General features: G+C 45.3%; 2 protein-coding genes across 15 annotated transcripts in view; one reads left to right on the forward strand and one right to left on the reverse strand.

Moving 5' to 3' along the window:
* TANC1 (tetratricopeptide repeat, ankyrin repeat and coiled-coil containing 1) overlaps positions 1 to 8,316 on the forward strand; it is a 342,597-nt gene extending 334,281 nt beyond the window's left edge. For all 14 annotated transcript variants that reach the window (XM_062187057.1, XM_062187068.1, XM_062187098.1 and 11 more), the window contains 3 exons: positions 1,483 to 1,629; positions 2,295 to 2,395; positions 2,865 to 8,316. In XM_062187057.1, the coding sequence (XP_062043041.1) occupies positions 1,483 to 1,629; positions 2,295 to 2,395; positions 2,865 to 4,122 (1,506 nt within the window). In that variant the 3' untranslated portion in view covers positions 4,123 to 8,316. The remainder of the gene's footprint in view (positions 1 to 1,482; positions 1,630 to 2,294; positions 2,396 to 2,864) is intronic.
* A 130-nt stretch (positions 8,317 to 8,446) lies between these two features.
* The window catches only part of WDSUB1 (WD repeat, sterile alpha motif and U-box domain containing 1), a 55,145-nt gene continuing 44,871 nt past the window's right edge, over positions 8,447 to 18,720 (reverse strand). The window contains exon 11 of the mRNA XM_062187111.1: positions 8,447 to 8,710. Within this exon, the coding sequence (XP_062043095.1) occupies positions 8,553 to 8,710 (158 nt within the window). The 3' untranslated portion in view covers positions 8,447 to 8,552. The remainder of the gene's footprint in view (positions 8,711 to 18,720) is intronic.

The following is an 18,720-nucleotide window of genomic DNA, read 5'->3' on the forward strand; positions in this document are numbered from 1 at the left end:
AAGAAAGTTTTAATTGAACATATTTATAGAGTACAGTGTGGTAATTTAATATATACAAATGACGTATCATGATCAAATCAAGTTAGCATTTCCATCTCCTTCCTTAATCATTTTTTAATTTCTGACTGACACTTGGTGATGCTGTGTATCCACGGGGTACACTGTGGTATTTCAGTCAGGGTCAGTACCCTGTCCCCTCTTCTTGTCGCTGCTTTCTGTTTGAGTCTTCAAGCTCCTCCCTTCTCTGTGTTACTGTGAACCACATGCACCCCATGCTGTGGAGACTGGAATGTGGCCCCCTGTTCTGCACACTTTCCCCATTGGCCGTCCTCCCTTCACAGCCCTCCAAGACAGCTCGATTGAACACAGTCAAGTAGCATCTAATACTCAGGAGACTGAATTAAATATTTCCCCAGGGAGAGTGGAGATAACGATACACAGACTGATGAACCTGACTTCAGCTTTTCCTCGGTCAGATCAGAACCAGCCAGGGGACATTTCAGACTTCGCAGACAACGTGGTCTCTGTCACGGCTCTCTGCTCAGCGGAAGGGGCACAAAAGCAGGCACACGAGTGGACAGATGTGGCTGTATCCCAGTGAAACTGTAGTAGGAAACTCCGGTGGCAGGCTAGACAGGGCCTGCAGCGCTGGTGTAGATAGATTGGGTGCTATTCACACAGATCACTATTCCTTCTGGGTCTGTGATTATTTAGAATTTAAAAATTAGGAGGGGAAAAAAACACTATATGGTAACCCTTTTAATCCTTTCCGCTGGAGCTGCTAGGTTTTTCCCTTTTCATTTATTTAATAGTAACAAATAAATGGGCAGAGCGTGGAACCCAGTGGGAGTCCCGGCTTGGAATCAGTTTGAAGCTGAGTTCAGACTGTGCTGTGTGGCTTTGAAGTGGCTTTCATATGGATTCTGGTTGGCAATTACATCTGCTGGTCCGGCCATTTTCCACAGGCTGCTTCCCGCTGCGCGGTGGGCCTGGCTGAGCACCGGGATTTTTGTAGCCTTGAAAGCAGGGTGTGGTGCTATTCTGATTTTGAAGACCATGCTGTCCTCACTCTGAAAAGAAAAATTATTATTCTGCAGCAGGTTCTAGGCTCATCCACATACTGCCTTAGGAACGGCCTCACTCCCCTACCCCACCCTGATTTCTGTGCTGCTGGGCATTAAAATATCCTCAGATGAAACACGTTCCTGAAACAATTGTCGGAAGCACGTAACAGAGAAGCTAATCTGCTGCTTTAAGGCCTCCATCCACCTGGCAGCCGGCTGGCGCCTGCCGTCCCACATCCTGCCCTGCTCCACCTGGCCTTGTGTCACAGCGGCGGCGGGGCCCTATGTGTGGCGGCTGGCAGCCTTCCCTGGTGGGGGTGGGCGGGGGAGAGCCCTGCCCCGGGTCAGCGGGCACCTACTCCTATTCTAGACCCTGAAAAAGCGCCCCTTCCCTGTCTGTGACTCTGAACCCCTCTAGAAAGGGAAGATGAAGGAGGCGGCGCAGAGGTACCAGTACGCCCTAAGGAAGTTCCCCCGAGACGGGCTCGGAGAGGACATGAGGCCGTTCAACGAGCTGAGGGTTTCCCTCTATCTCAACCTGTCGCGCTGCCGAAGGAAAACGAACGTAAGCTGGACCCGTTGTTCCTCCACCCCACTCCGCCTGCTCGCTGGCCCCTGTGCAGGCCACATCCGGAGCTCCTGCCGAGCTGCCTCTCCTGGGTGCCAGCTGCTGGTGGGCGTGGTGACACCCACCTCGCCCCACGTTGCTGGCGTGCACTGGGGTTTAATTCCTGCTGCCTCCATGAGAAGAAGCAGGTGCAGACTGCCTGCACTCTGTTTGGAGCAGGGGTCACCAGCTGCCGGCCCCGAATGTCTGCCTGCAAGAAGCAGTGGCCCACCCAAGGTTGCCTTCTAAATGGGTTTGCCCCTGTGCTGCCTTCTTCCTCCTTTTTCCCACTCTCCTCCCCCACCAGCTCTGCACCCTTGTGCTGCCTCCCCCTGCTGGCCAGGCCAGGCCGCCCTCTCCCACCTTCTGTGTGCTGTGCCTAGACTGTGCTCGCTCCCCGGGACCATCTCTCTTGCTTCTCTGTGGGGTTCTGCTCTTGGGTGCATCCATAAGCTGCAACAAGATCCTAACTGTGCAGTAAAGCAAGCTGAACAGAAGCCTTCCCTGGCGTCAGCCCCTGGCTGCTCCCACACCCGTTCTCCTTTAGAGCAGAGTCCCAGAGCAGCGGCTGCCTGGCGGGGTACTGGTTGCTTCTGATGCCTGTGTTTACGTCTTGACACCAGGACTTCGGCATGGCAGAAGAGTTTGCTTCCAAGGCCCTCGAATTGAAACCCAAGTCCCATGAAGCCTTCTATGCCAGGGCGAGGGCGAAGAGAAACAGCAGGTACCGGCGGGCTTATTTCCAGGGGTCGGGCAGCCTTCCCTACAGGATCACACCTGCTCCATATGGGCTCCTGGGCTGCCTCATGTGCCTTTTGTTGCCAAATAGCTTCCAAAAGCCAGCGGGTGGCTCTGAGCAGCAAGGCTGATGTGATTGCTCCTGACCCCACAGTAACGCCACCGCCCCACGCCTGGTTGAGACTTATGGCAAAATAAAGCCCCCAGTGTCCACATTTCAGTGGAGCTGCCCACCTGGGGAGTGAAGCGGAAAGGGGGGCTTGTAGGTGATACTTGAGTTAGGGTGCCCAGTGCCCAGGTGGCACACAGGTGTGGGTGGGGTTGCAGCGGCCCAGCTGAGGAACTCCGGGCTAAGGAAGTGGGTCCCTGCCGCCGACTGTAGCTGTGGCCCGCAGAGTGGCACTGGGAGCATGTTCACACGTGGCATGTCATTCTGTCTCCTATGCTTGCCATAGGCAGTTCCTGGCAGCACTGGCGGACTTGCAGGAGGCTGTGAAGCTCTGTCCCAGCAATCAGGAAATCAAGCGGCTCCTGGCCCGCGTGGAAGAGGAGTGCAAGCAGCTACAGAGGAGCCAGCAGCAGAAACAGCCGGGCCCGCCGCCGGCTCCTCACAACGACTCCGACAATGAAGAGGAGGTCCCGGCCGCAGGCCTCGACGACCGCTTCGATCTAGAGGAGGTGGAAGAGGAAGAAACGTCTCCCCCGGAGGAGCCCGTCTCCCCGCCGCCCAGGTGCCAGCCGTCGCCCTACATCCGGAACCTTCAAGAAGGGCTGCAGTCCAAAGGCCGGCCCAGCTCGCCCCAGAGCAGGGCCGCTGTGGGCAAGCCCCTGCGGGAGCCTGTGGCCCAGCCAGGGCTCATCCTGCAGCCCAGCAAACAGGCGCAGATCGTGAAGACGAGCCCGCGGCCGGCACCCAGCCCGGGAGCGAGGGCCGTGCCCCAGAACCCTCCGCCGAGTCCCATGCCCCCTCGGATCCCTGCGGCCACGGCGGGCAGAGGCCAGCATGTGGAGGGAGCAGGCCTCGTCCACGCGGGCGCGGGCTGTAGCCACGGAGGGGAACGGCGTGGCCCCAGCCACCACGCTCAGCTGCCCGGCCAGGTGAAAGCCCCGGGGGCTGTGGACGCGGCCTCCCTGGCCAGTTCCGGCTCTTCGGGGTCTCCCTGCAGCAGCATAAAGATGTCAAGTTCAACCAGCAGTTTGACGTCAAGCAGCAGCTTCTCCGACGGCTTCAAGGTCCAAGGTGCAGACGCGCGGATGAAAGACAAGGCTGGCCACCAGGTCCTTGGTGGCACGGCGGAGCACAGGCCCCGCAACACCCCGTTCATGGGCATCATGGACAAGACGGCCCGGTTCCAGCCGCAGAGCCACCCCACGCACCGCACCTGGCACTGCCAGGGCACCGAGGGGCTCCTGCCGGGCCCGGCCCCTGCAGCTGGCCTGCAGGCCTCGAACTCTGAGAAGCCCCCGCTCAAGCCCGGAGGCACCTACGCTAACCAAGCCAAAGCCTGCCCCATGGGTGGCAGCGTCCGCAACGGGGCGCAGGGGAAGCAGCTGGAAGAGGCCCCCTGTCAGGACAGCAGGGTCGCCAAGGGCGTCTCTCACCTGTATCACGAAGGCCTGGTGAAGCCGCAGCCTCACGCTGGCGGCGAGGTGCACCGGAGCCACTTGCCCTCGGGCAAGCCGAAGCGATCGTTCATAGAGTCCAACGTGTGAGCCCGCGCCGCACCTGGAGGGCGGCGTGCGCCTGGGGACGGAGCATCCCGTGGGCTCTTTCATTTAACACACACACCCACCTTTTTAGCTGTATTTTTTCCCTTTCTTCCTCTGGGGTGAATCTAATGTTATTGATATATTTAAAAATATGGAATAAAACTTATAAAGAGCTAGAAGCCACCTTAAATAAGAACAAGAAACGGAATCGAAAATAATAATTAGCTGTACCTATCAACTTCAAAATATAAGACAGCCAAGCAGATATTAACTCGTGCTTTTCTCCTGAAATGATTTGGTTTTAATCACTTTTCTCGTAGCTTTTGCTATGTGGCAAAATCAGTATTTGCTTAGAGAATACAAATGCCCACTGACAGAGAAGGGTAGGTGTAACTCATGGTGTAAAGTCCACGTAAAGTCTTCTGAAAAAGAATTTTCAAGTTGCAGTCCACTGAGTCAGATCCCGATTTTATTTATACATGTAAGAGCATAAAACTAGGACCTGAGTGATTTCTAGCTAAATATGACTGTAAACATAGTAGGGTTGGGTTTTTTTGTTTTTTTGCTTTTTTTAAAAGCAAAATATGAGAACATACAAGTATTGATCCCTTGATAGCAATTCCTTTAAGAGGATTGTACACTTATTTCCATCCTATGGGTCTTCATAAGATACTTAGAGCACCTTTTTTGAAGCTGTATTTGTGCCTCAAGGTGTTCTGGATATTGGGAACAGTACAGAAGCTATTTGGAATCGGGACTGGTGAGCAAGCTGGGGCCTGCGGCAATGCCAGGCAGTGTTCTCTGGCACTTGGAGACGAGCTCTCGCCTGGCTCCAGAACCACTGGGGACAATGACAGTGCTCCTGGAGCAAGCCTTCCACGGTCCTCTAAGGACAGCAGTAAATCTGGACACTTAAAAGGTATGGCTGGTCATTGCTCCTGCTTTATCGTACAATCATTCCTTTATGGGTACATGCCATTTATATGAAGTAGCCCAGTTTTCTCCAGACTTGTAAATAGAAGGATTTCAAGGCAGTTCATTTACAAACAGAGCCCCAGTCACACATCTGCATGTTCTCTGTCAGCTTCCCCCGTGCTGGGACTGCACTGAATGGCATTCGGGCATGCTAGCAGTGTACCAGTAAGGCACTTTATCTCATTATACGAACACCTCTGAGGTGCTACGCAAGTCCAACCTGATGTATTATCCACTTGTAAAGTTAAGGTACAGGAATGAACCTTGGTTTAAAGGTATTTTTCTATGAAAATGGGTGTTATTGGAGGATGTTAAAAATGCTAGTTTGAAAGAGGTGGGAGAGTATTTGTTTTCTATGTTGGGATGTGAAGTTTATTTTCTAGAACCAGGGAGAAGGAAGTTCTATATTTGCAGAATGTTTTAATGCATCGTCGCGGTGACGTTCCTGAGGGCAGCATCGCGGTTCACACGGCAGCACTGTGGCGTGCCTCCCGGCCCCGTGTACAGCGTGCTGCGGACAGTGGCCGGCCCCTTTTTTACGAGCTTTCCGTGAGGTCTGCTATTACTGTGGCTTATTTATTGTTTTCCTTAATATTTGTGAAAGTCTTACTCTTTTGTTACGTAGTTTTGTTTCTGCACAACTACTGTACTTTTCCATCCAGAATAAAGACTGTTAATAGAATTGGTTCTGTATCAACTGATTTGACAGTTAAGTAGAAAAATACCCTGGTGCCAGCTGTTTGCCTTGCTTTAATCCATGTTACCCTCAAGAAAAGAGTGAAAGCATATTTTGTATTAATACTACCAAAAGTGTATCTGGCTTCACGTTGTGCTTTCAGAACAAGAGTGACATCTTCAGAAACTCCAGAATACTCATGGTCAAATCGGTCTCTTTGCCTTACATGGGAAGCACGAAGGAGAGCAGTCTGTCATTTCTGACATCTCTTTTTACTGGCAACAGTGCATCTTCAATACCAGGACTAAGACTGGCAGCCCCAAACTCTGCGGAGGGCTTGTTCCCGGCCTGTTCGTGTTATCTGGAGGTTAAAAGCGTGTACTTGTCTGTGCTGACAGGTTTCAAAGTTGTGTGAAGGGGAGCAAACAGCAAACTGTTGGTATCACGAAAGTTCTAATTTGGAATCTTAAACCCAAGATTACTTTAGGTTACTGTCTACTGACTATTGCTAGCGAGTGTTAAGTATTTTCAGTCTCACTTTAAAGCCATACAGTGAAATTATTATTAAAAACAAAAAATGGGGCAGGGAGGAAAAACTGTTATCAGCTAATAGATAATTCTCGTCACTGATTTCCTGTACAGCAGCCAGTGTATCAGTATTAAACATGACGTTTTTATTTTGATCGAAGGTATACATATATATTTTTTATTCTTCTTCCAACTTATTTGAGGTGGAGAGACAGGTCCTATCTGCAGATTCATGCTTCAAAATGCCTGCAGTGGTGGGGGCAGGGCGATGCAGGAGGACCAAAGCTGGGAGCTGGGTCTCCCACATGGGTGGCAGGGACTCGGCTACTTAGCTATCACCTCTGCCTCCCAGGGCCTGCATTAGCAGGGAGCTGCCGCCCGGGGCTGAGCCCAGTACTCCCGTGTGCCATGTGGCAGCGTCTTACCCACCAGGCTAAAGGCCTGCCCCGTTTTGATGCATTTGCAGTACAGATGTGTTTGTAATTTGTCTGTGTTGTGGAAAACAGGTCCTTGGGTTTGGTAAGTTATTGGCATCTAAGTTTTCTCATTTTATTTTACAGGAAACTTTCCTGGTGAAACAGAAAAGCAAAGTTTTTTTTTTTTTTTTTTTCTTTTAAAGATTTATTTATTTGACAGGCAGAGGCAGAGAGAAAGAAGTCTTTGATCTGCTGGTTCACTCCCCAAATGGCTGCAATGGCTGGGGCGGGGCTGATCCAAAGCCGGGAGCTAGGAGCTTCTTCCAGGTCTCCGTGGGTGCAGGGGCCCAAGGACGTGGGCCATCTTGTGCTTTCCCAGGCCATAGCAGAGAGCTGGATCAGAAGTGGAGCAGCTGGGACTTGAACCGGCACCCCTGTGTGATGCCGGCACTGCAGACTGTGGCTTTACCTGCTACACTACAACACTGGTCCCACAAAGTACTTTCTTTAGCATGTCTACAAAAATAACTTTTTTTTTTTTTTTTTTTATTCTTGCAGTGATAGTGACTTACGTAAAACCAGCATCCTCCTTTGGGAATTAAATCTGTTCATCAAAACCAAACAACAGCTGAGGGGCAGGGCACTGCAGCACAGCTCAGAACAGCCATGTGAGGAGTCAGTACAACCTTAACTTCCTCAGCTGTACAGTTTCTTCTCGGTGCATTGTCAGGGCGTTGTAATAAATATCAAAGCTGTTGTGTAAAAATACCCTGGTCTGGTCACCCTAGTTTGAATTGTATGTGAGGACTGGTTTTGTTTTTTCAAATACAACATACAAACTTTATTTAACAAAACAGGGAAGTCAAACAAGCACTTACATCTGAGACACCGGCCAGAGGAAACACCTTCCTGCTTGCAGCTGCATTAACTGAGCTCTGCTGCTGTGAAGAATACAGCATGCACAGGCATGGATGAAGATGTGTGCACGCCTCAAGTATTCACTGACTACTCCCTTCTGTACACATACACATGAACTTGGGAAGAGCTGACGATCTCCGGGCACACTTCATTTCTGTTGATCTTTTGGAAGAGGTCGTCTGAAGAGAAGAATATGCGGCTCTGGCTCATGAATCATGTAGTGAACCCACTCTAGACTCTGCTGCACGCCAGGTCACCTCCATCCGTCCTCAGACAGCAGGTGGATTTCGGGTACTTGTTTGCAGAGTTCTCTGGGTAACGTGACATGCCAGTGCTCGTAGTGGTCAATCCCTTTCTGCATCTCAGCAAAGTCAACTTATTCCTGACTATTTACACAACCTAATTTGTACCTAGGTTTGGACAATGAGGGAAAGGTACCATCCTGCAATTAAAAATCCAACAAAAATGCTTATCAGACAAGGTCCGAAGTAATTTGCTCAACTGGACCATCTATAATTATTTTGCTGCAGTCTTTTTAAAATATCTTAAAGAATTACCAAATGAATGGGTATTAACTAGTATGTAAATATGTCACATATTCTAGAGTATTCCAATCTTTAGTTACTTTGGGATATGACCTAAACCTAACAATAAATTTGGACACTGCAACTTAAAGATGAAATAGAACTTTATTTCTATACCATTTTTACTAGTACAGATGTTTTTAGAGTAAAAACAGAAATGATGTTAAGATGTGGAAGTTAGTCCACATATTTTAAAGAATAAAAATTAACGATTTTCAAGGTAAGTTAACCTTTCTCTTTCACTTTTGGTCTTTAATATTGTCTTGTAAGTAAAATTACCCTTGAATCATTCAAATGAGCTCACTGAGAAATACAAGCAATCCAAGAGAAACAACTTTATTTTTGATGTGTCTCTAGCCATCGATTGATGGCCATTTTCAGAGTCCGGTTTGGGGTCAGTACCACTGAAGAAAGAACAAGATTTGTCATGGGACTTGTACGTTTCTTTTTGCTGATCCAATTTTCCATTGCTTCCTTTTCGTATGAATAGCCATCTAAAAGAAACCAACAGGTTATTCGTGAGGTAGGAAAGAGAAATTAGGATAACTAAAGTGAATACGGAACATCTCTGCCACTCAAATTCCTACCATCTGAGTTACGGTAAGATTGGACTGTGCTCTGCGAAGCACCCATTACCTAGAATGGTGTCAGTCTACACTCTTACTACATTATCTGAACACTACAACTCGGAATCCTGTCAAAAATTCAGAAGCAGGCAGAGAAGAGCTGGGCAGTGGCAGTGACGCTAACCGCCCCCTCACAGCTGTGAGCTGTGTGTGAACACCACGCGAGAGGACGCCGAGCCTCAGGAGTTGCTCAGCAGAGCTTCCCACGCCGGCAGTCAGGGACGTGGCCACCAGAGATGACGGAACTTGCCCTGCCAAGGACTTGCAGCACAGGGACTTAGAGTGGCCGAGCTTTATTAACACCGTGTTCTTGGAAAATTATTTACAAAACACAAACAGATTGGAATTTTTACTCCACTGCATTTTGTAGCCATGAAGATGAAAATCTTGGTTTCTAACTACGTTTATGCACTAACTGAGGAGCTTTCGTCTCCAGCGCCTATGAGTGTTCCAAGATCATGACAGAACATTGCTAACAATACTGAAGGGACCTAAGACTTCCCTGTGATTTTATCATCTAGCTGCCTCCAACTACAGGAATCTATTTGAAATGTTGTGTTTCAAAGTAAAAACGATAAAACAAGGTACATTTAGAAGAGTTTGTTTTATTGCTGTCCAGTCCTTGTTCCCTCTCTTCCGATACAGGTAATGACATCCATGTTTGTAACCTCTGAGTTTTTTGGAAAATCTAAGCGAATGCATGTACACACCCTTAGTGCGCAGTCGTACACTTGCACCAGCTGCAGCGCACACACCACTCTGCACCTCTGTGTGGGAGGCAGGGGTCTCCGTGACACTGTACAGAGATGTTCCCACAGACACCTGGTGGTTTCCCGATTGGGCCTTTTATGAACAGTTCTGTGCCTCTGTCACTTGGGTGTCTGAACAATCTGGGAGCATTCAAGAAGGGGGACTAACTGTATACGTTTACTGATTTGCTAGCTAACACCAGCTTCCTTCCACAGGAAAGTTATTGGTTTTCACTCAGACCAGCAGTGTCCATGAGAACAGCTGTTTTCCCTACAGCATCAGTAACAGGAGGTGCTGCAAACTCTCGGATGTTCGTCCGTCTGTGGGTGAGCAGTGGCGTGCCGCGGACAGAACACTTACTGCGCCAGCTGCTTCTCTCTTTTCCTATGAACTGACTCTTCGTGCTTTTTTTTTTTTTTTTTTGCCCAGTTTGCTATCAGGCAGTCCTGTCCTTGGGAAAATTTGATGTATGTGGAAAATCAATACTTTATGGATTTTCCCCTTGAGTCTTGTTTAGGAAAGCTCCCCCCCCCCCCCAATTTCATCAAGGAATTCACCTAAACTTCTAATGGAATTTAAAGTTTCTTTATTTAAACTTCTGGGCTTCTGGAATTAGAATGTACTGTATGAGAGATTCACTTTTATCCTTTTCCAGATGGCTGTTAGCTGTCAGAATACCACTTGTTTAAAACTACTTACTTTTTACCATCAACTTAGAATGTATGATCTTTCGCTAAATTTCCAAGTGCCCTTGGATCAAAGTCTGGGCTTCTTAAACTTGGTTCCACTGGCCTGTTCACATGCCAGGACTCCATTTTCACGCACACGTTCTGCTCTCTGGGAGGGCGAGGGGCCTGCCTTGCTGCTCTTTCCTGGGTTGTCGCTGCCAGGTCTCGGAAAGGGGACCTGGAGGGCACCTTCCTGTGTCTCTGGGAGTATTACAGCATCTGTGTGGATGGTACATCTCAAGAAACTGGACAAAACCCGCCTCACCGCTTCCAGTCCAGTGGCGTGCTGTGCTTTCCATTTACGCATGGAAACGTTACGAGGGCAGTTTAAAGCTTTCTTCATGTATTTGGTCAATTTTGAATGTGTATGTGTAGGCTTCTAGTTTGTTACTGTAAATTGTCTCATTAGGCCTTGGAAGGGTTTACTTATATATTTGAAAGGCAAAGCAACAGCAAGGGAGTGACAGCTTCCATCTCCCCAAATGGCTGCAACAACCAGGTCTTGGCCAGGCTGAAGCCAGGAGCGGAGAACTCTATCCGGGGACTCTCTGGGTGGCAGGGGCCCCGTGCTTGAGCCATCATCTGCTGCTTCCAGGGAGCATTAGCCAGAAGTTGGGTCGGAAGCAGAGCAGCTAGGACTCCAACCAATGCTCGAATACAGGAAGCCGGTGGCACAGCTTGACTGGCTACACCACAACACCATTGTCCTACAGAAAGGGCTTCCCCTCCCCCTCTTCTTTACCTTTTGAGAAGGTCTCTAATTTTCTTGGCTAATATCTCAAATAGCAGAGAGAGCTGAGCAACCTTGTGTGTTTCTGACTTCAGTGGTAACACTTTCATTAGCTTTTGAACCAAACACATACACATAGCAGGAAAATTTCCATCAATTTCTATTTAGGTTTCTTGGCATTTGAGGAGATGAGCCTAAGGGCTGAGGAGGATTCGGCATGCTGAATCTGCACCCTGTAGACCATGCACCTGCTTGGGCATCCACCTCCTTAATTAGAGCCAGCAATGGGCGCTCCAGAGGAAGACTGGAAACCAGGGTGCAGGCTCCTGTCCATGGCCATTCATTCGGTAAGAACACTTGTGTGGGCTTCCCAAATCTGCTGTATCTGGCCCCTTAAAGTGAGCACCAGCTCGCTGCCTCCTCTCGGGCCTGAGTGCTGGCTCTGGGCCCAAATGAGTTCTCATAACCTCAGCTGCTCTGTGTTCCCTCAGTCCTAGAGATGGTGCTTTCTGCAGATGCAGCTGTGTCGTTTTGCTCTGTTTTGATACCTACTTTTATAGTAAAATTAGTGACTCTTGGTTTATTTCCCAGAGCTGTGCAACCATCACCATTTAATTTCAGAATTGTCTCATTACTCAGCAAAGCAATCCTGTGCTCATCACTCTCCCACCCTCTGGCAACCACGGATCTACTTTCCTTCTCAATAAATCTGCCTCTTTGGGACACTTCGTATTAGTGGAATCATAGAATTTGGTATCCAGCTGCTTTGACCTACCATTATGTTTTCAAGGTTTGTCCATACTTTCAGCACGTATTTGTTCCTTTTTATGGCCAAAAAGTATTCCATTGTGCCTACACCACATTTAATTTATCCACTCATCGGTTGATGGACATTTCCATTTTTTCTCCTTTTTGACAATTACCAATAATGCTGCTCTTGTTGCACAACTTTATGAACATCTCTGGTTTATCCTGAGGTAGGATTGTTGAGTCGCATGCTAACTGTTTAACTCGGAAGAACTCCAAACTGCAGTATAACAGCCACACCATTTCATTCTCTCACATAGGAAGGTTCCAATTTCAGCACATCCTTACCAACATTCATTTTTCAACTTTTGATTCCAGCCATCTTAGTGGATGTGACATGGTTTCTTACTGTGTTATTGATTTGTATTTCCCTAATGATACTGTGCATCTTTTTAGAGTGCTTATTGGTCATTTGTACATGTTCCTTGGAGGAAGTTCTTTTGAAAAAAATTATTTGCATATTCTTAATTGGATTATTTCTTATTGTGGAGTTGTAAGAACAATTTGAGTAGGTAAAGGTGCTCAATTTTATTTATAAAAAGCTGAGTATACTGAACCCCAATCTTACACAGGCTGGCTTTTTCCTGATGAATGATGTTCATTTAGTATTGCTGTGGGAAACACTGTTGAGTTCGATGGCAGCTAATTCATTTGCCATCAGGCCAGATAAGTCTGATAAGAGCATGTTTTTCACTTTCACAGTGCAAGGGCCCTTTATTGTTCCTAACGTGGTGACTTTCCGTTGAGGTGACATAATGCTGTTCCTGTTACTTTGGGTCGTGATGTCCCTAAGTATGGTTGATATATATGAATGTTTCACAGGTGTTCACAAAGAAGGTGTACTTTTTATTTTGAAGGTTCAAAATTTGATGTTTTATAAACGTTTTGTGTACTCTGATCTATTTTGGACGGAGAACCATGCTCAGATCTAAATTTGCTATAACTTCAGGTTTGTGAAAGCTGTAGCTGTGTTTGCAGTGCCAGGACCAGCAATGGTTGCCTCAGGTATTAAATAGCATCCACTTTTAATCTTTAAAAAAAAAAAAAAAAGCTTGGGTCTGATGTCCACTGTCCAGGTGAACCTTCTCTGAGCGGCAGGGGTCTTGCTGGAGGATAGATTACGCAGAGGCCAGTTCTGCTTCACTAGCTCAATGCCTTTCCCTGTAGTGTTTATCAGATTGGCAGATAAAAGGTTTCTGCCATGAGAGCTGGCTTCCTACACTGCTTTTAATGCTTAGGTTTGTGGTTTTTACTTAGTGGCTATCTTCTAAAAGAAAGGGATCGAGAATATCATTGTTTACTGTTCCTTTATGAGTAACATTTAAATAAGGTAATAATTTTTTCTCTCCAGTGTGTAAAGTAAGCTTTTATTTACAGTTAATCAGTAAGCTTACTCAAATTTTTATATTATCTATTCTCCATTTGTTAAAGTTGTATTACATGATGTTTGTCACCTATGGCTGAATTCTCTTAAAGGAACACTTTTTCTTTGTCAGAGTGTAACAGTGACGGAAATGCAAAATTGTTCATTCTGGGGAGTGGTACAGGTTTCTTACTATAGGGAGCTCGGTTATCCTGGCCATGGTTGATCAGTCTTTCAACAGTGACAAACAGAATCTGAGTGGGTCTGCAGTGCTACTGTGTTACATTCAGATACCATCCCAAAGCACCAGGTGAGACCACCAGAACCTTTCTGATATATGAAGTTTAGAAAAGAAACCACAATTAAGAAATGTACTGCTACTATTAATAGCTAAGATTAAACAAAGTCACCAGGAAGGAAAAAATAAATTCAGTAATGTTTGTGTTTTTACTAATTTTAAAATTGTAAAATCCATATAGTTTGACAAGAGCTATAGCAGTAAAATAATATTTAAGAAGTTCCTAAGTGATTTAAGTGGGTATGTTCCGATAACTTTATTCTATAATTCAGTTTGAAAACTCAGATGAGTAAATTCTGACAGAATACTAAGTCATAATACAAAATTTATTCATTGCCTCAGTCTTCTTTTTATAAGGCAAAATAAAGCAAAGTAAACAAAAAAAATTTCTTGTAACATTTTACCTACAAATAAATTAAAAACGCATTATTTAAGTGGCTTCAGTGACCGCTGAAGGATAAGCTATTAGCTCATTGGTCAGGACTCTACTTATTTACTAATTCTGTTCAGGAAAACAAGTAGACCGAGTAAGGGCACACCCCAGCGCGGTGACGCCCTCTCTCCCACCACAACCACTCAGCTCATCCTGCAGTGGAGCCCAAGACAAAAAGACAGCAAGGAGCAGGTTTAGGATCCCAGGACCCTCAAAAAATGAAATGAATAGGCCCAACCAATATACTATGAAATGCAAATATGTAATATACAATATCCCATTGCTCACTGCGTAATCTTAGAAGGCACTGTTACTTAACTCACTTGCCCTGCACAGCAACCTATGACACAGGTAACACTGTTTCTCCCTGCCTTACAGATGAGGAAACTGGGGCATGGCCTCAATAACCTCCCAGCGTCACACGGACAGAGCTGTGATTTCAACCCAAGCAGTCTGGCTCTAGGGCCTGTGCTCTTAACCTACACGCTGTGCAGGACTTCTGGAAATGACAGCGGCCAATTGGGGAATGAACCATCAGATGGAAGACCTCTCTCTGCATAACTCTGACTTTCAAATAAATAAATCTTAAAAAAAGACAAAACCCTAGGAAGCCTTTGTAAAAAAAAAAAAAAAATGGGCAGGTCTAGTTTTTATGGCATGAATTATAAATGTGTACATGGAATTTTTTTCAATTTATAAAAGGTAAACAAATTTCATGTATCACTATGTTCCTAAATCTGTATCTATGAAAAATACATCTCATTCTATTCTCCCTCTTTTATTTATTTATTTAGTGGAGAGGCAGAGTTAGAGAATTTCATCCACTGGTTCATTCCCCAAATGGCTGCAATGGCAAGAGCTGGGCAATCTAAAGCCAGGAGCTTCCCCCAGGTCTCTCATGTGGGTGCAGGGGCCCAAACACTTGGGCCATTGTCCACTGCTTTCCCAGGCCAAAAACAGAGAGCTGGATCAGAACAGGAGCAGCCAGGACGCAAGGATGCTAGTGACACAGGTGGAAGCTTAACCTACTATGCCACAGCACTGGCCCCTTCCTCCTTCTTAAAAAATTTTTAGAATGACCTACTTCTTGTCTATTTTATACTCATGAGCCTAACCCTCCACTAAGTATTCAACAAATAGAAGGAAAAAAAAAAAAAACCACTATCCCTCAATAGTACAGAAAAGGGCTATAAAACATAACCAAATTTCAAAATGTCAATTTTATTCATATATATATATATTTTTTACTCTATTAGTGACCACAGATCAGGGAAAACATATTTGTCTTTTTGGGACTGGCTTATTTCACTAAGTACAGTGGTTTCCAGGTACATCTATTTTGTTGCAAAAGCCAGGATTTCATTTTTTTACAGCTAAGTAACATCCCATAGTGTAAATATACCATAATTTCTTTATCCAGTCATCAGTTGATGGACATATGGTTGATTCTGTATCTTAGCTATTGTCAATTAAGCTACAATAAACTTGTGGGTACAGGTAACTCTTTCATATACTGACTTCATTTCCCTTGGGTAAATTCCCAAGAATGGGAAGGCTGGGTCATATGGTAGGGCTATATTCAGATTTCAGAAGTATCTCCATACGGTCTTCCATAGTGGCTTTACCAGTTTACACTCCCACCAACAGTGGATTAGGGCACCTTTTTCCCCACATCCTCACCAACATTTGCGGATTTCTGTATGAATGCCATTCTAACTGGGGTGAGGTGAAATCTCATTGTAGTTTTGATTTGCTTTTCCCTGATGGCTAGTTATCCTGAGCATTTTTTCATGTGTCTGCTGGCCATTTGAATTTCCTCTACGGAAAAATGCTTATTCAAGTCCCTTGCCCATTTATTAACTGGATTATTTTGTTGTTGCTGGAGTTTCTTGAGCTCTTTAGAGATTCTAGATATTAATACCTTATCAGTTGCACAGCCTGCAAATATTTTCTCCTATTCTGTCAGTTGCCTCTTCACTTTGAGTGTTTCCTTTGTAATGCAGAAGTTTCATAGCTTGGTATAATCCCATTAGTCTATTTTTGCTTTTACTGCCTGTGTTTCTGGGGTTTTTCTAAGAAGTCTGCCTATGCCAACGTCTTACAGAGTTTCTCCAGTGTTTTCCTCTAGTAATTTGATGTTATCAGGTCACAGATTTAGGTCCTTGGTCTATTTTGAGTTGCTTTTTTTATAAGGTATAAAGTAGGGATCTTCTTTCATACTTCTACACATGGAGATCCAATTTTCCCAGCATGATTTGTAGAATGGACTGTCCTTTCTCCAAGGATTTACTTTAACTCCATCAAATATTAGTTTATTGTAGATATGTGGATTGATTTCTGAGGTTTGTATTCTGTTCCACTGGTCTACATGTCCATTTTTGTTTGAGTCCAGACTGTTTTGATAACTGCCCTAATTGTGATGCCTCAGACTTTGTTTTTGTTAAAATTGCTTTGGCTATTTAGGGTCTCTGGTGTTTCCATATGAATTTTTAGCATAGTTCTTTCTAGATCTGAGAAAAATGGCTTTGCTATTTTGATTGGGATCACAGTGAATCTGTGTCTTCTATTTCTTTAATGTTTTGTAATTTTCATTGTAGAGATCTTTGACATCTCTGGTTAAAATATATTCCAAGGGCCGGCGCCGTGGCTCAACAGGCTAATCCTCTGCCTTGCGGCGCCGGCACACCGGGTTCTAGTCCCGGTTGCCCCTCTTCCAGGCCAGCTCTCTGCTGTGGCCAGGGAGTGCAGTGGAGGATGGCCCAAGTCCTTGGGTCCTGCACCCCATGGGAGACCAGGAGAAGCACCTGGCTCCTGCCATCGGATCAGCGCGGTGCGCTGGCCGCAGCGCGCTACCGTGGCGGCCATTGGAGGGTGAACCAACGGCAAAAAAAGGAAGACCTTTCTCTCTGTCTCTCTCTCACTGTCCACTCTGCCTGTCAAAAAAAATATATATATATATATTCCAAGGTATTTGATTCTTTTTGTAGCTACTGTGAATGGGATTGTTTCTAGAAGTTCTTTCTCAGCCATGGCATTGTCCATGTATACAAACACTATTGATTTTTGTGTGTGTTTTTTTTCCCAAATCGTCTCTCAGTGGAGTCTCTGGATCCCCTATACATAGAATCACAACTAGGGACAGTTTGACATCCTCCTTCCCAATTTGTATCCCTTTGATTTCTTTTTCTTGCTAAAGGCTGTGGCTAAAACTTCCAGGACTATACCGAATAGCAGTGGTGAGAGTGGGCTCCAGATCTTAGTGGGAAGGCTTCTAAACTTTTTCTCATTCAATAATATGCTGGCCATGGGTTTGTCATAAATTGGGTATTGAAGGAACATTCCTCTATACAATTTGTTCAAGGTTTTCATTTATGAAAGGATGTTGTATTGTATCAAATTCTTTCTCTGCATCTATTGAGAAAATTGTATGGTTTTTATTCTTTAATTGTTAATGTGATATCACATTTATCAATTATTGTATGCTGAAACATCCCTGCATATCAGGAAAAAATCCCACTTGGTCCAGGTGAATGATCTTTCTGATGTGTTGTTGGATTTGATTAGCTCATACTTTACTGAGGATTTTGGCATCTGTGTTTATCGGGGATATTGGTCTACAGTTCTCCTTCTCTGTTCTACCTTTTTCTGGTTTAGGAATTAAGGTGATGCTGACCTCACAGAAGGAGTTTGGGAGGCTTCTCTCCCTTTCAATTGTTTTGAATAGCTTAAGAAGAATTGGAATTAGTTCTTCTTTAAAGGTCTGGTAGAATTCAGCAGTGAATCCATCCAGTCCTGGGATTTTCTGTTTAGGGAGGGTCTTTATTACAGATTCAATCTCTGTCTTGGTTACTGGTCTGTTAAGGTTTCCTTCTGTCTTCACGACTCAATTTTGGTAGACTCTATGCGTCCAGGAATCTGTCCATTTCTTCTAGCTTTCCCAATTTGTTGGCATACAACACTCTGTTGCAATTCCTGGTGATTCTTTTTAGTTCTGCAGTACTTGTCATTACATCTCCTTTATTCATCTCTGATTTTTTTGATTTGGGTCTTTCTCCCTCTCTTTTGGGTTAGTTGTTCTCTAATTTTAATCACTTCTTTTGTAAAAAGCTATGCAAATGAGTTAACACCCCTTTAAATGTTCCAATTAGCCTCAAAAGGAATAAAGGACAGACAGGGGGAATACCTGCCTGATGCAAAGCTGTCATTTCTGCTCCTCACCTCCCCCTCATAGACATTTATGTTTTAGGTTTTCTGTTATTCTAGTCAGATTTTTTTAATGAAACTTAGAAAATTTCTCTGGGGGGTTGAATGGACAGAAATGACCATGGCAATTTTTTCAAAGAGTGAAGGGTAAACATAATGAAGACAATAAATGTTTATTGGGATATGGAAGTGACCCAACAGTAACATGTACACCCATTTCTATCAAGTTGGCACTAAGTGGTAAGAGCTTTCAACAGGATTCAGGCTCAATGCCATGAAGTCCTATCCTGCATGAGAAAATGAAAGAGCGTGCTCTGGGGCACCACTGCTGAGTCAATGAAAACCACTTTTAAAATGTATGCAGCCCGCCCCATGTGTTGGTGAGCAATGTTACAAACACAAATACCTGGAATGGTACAACTAAGCTCTGCCAGCAACTGCTGCCCAGTGCAAAGGCTCCGTGTTCTCCACCACTGGACTATTTTGTACCACGCACATGCTGCTTTCACGAATTAAAAGATGAATAGAAATTGACATACATAAACAGTTCTTGGAAGTACGCCTTT

This window comes from Lepus europaeus, chromosome 1, assembly GCF_033115175.1.
Source record: "Lepus europaeus isolate LE1 chromosome 1, mLepTim1.pri, whole genome shotgun sequence".
NCBI lineage: Eukaryota > Metazoa > Chordata > Mammalia > Lagomorpha > Leporidae > Lepus > Lepus europaeus.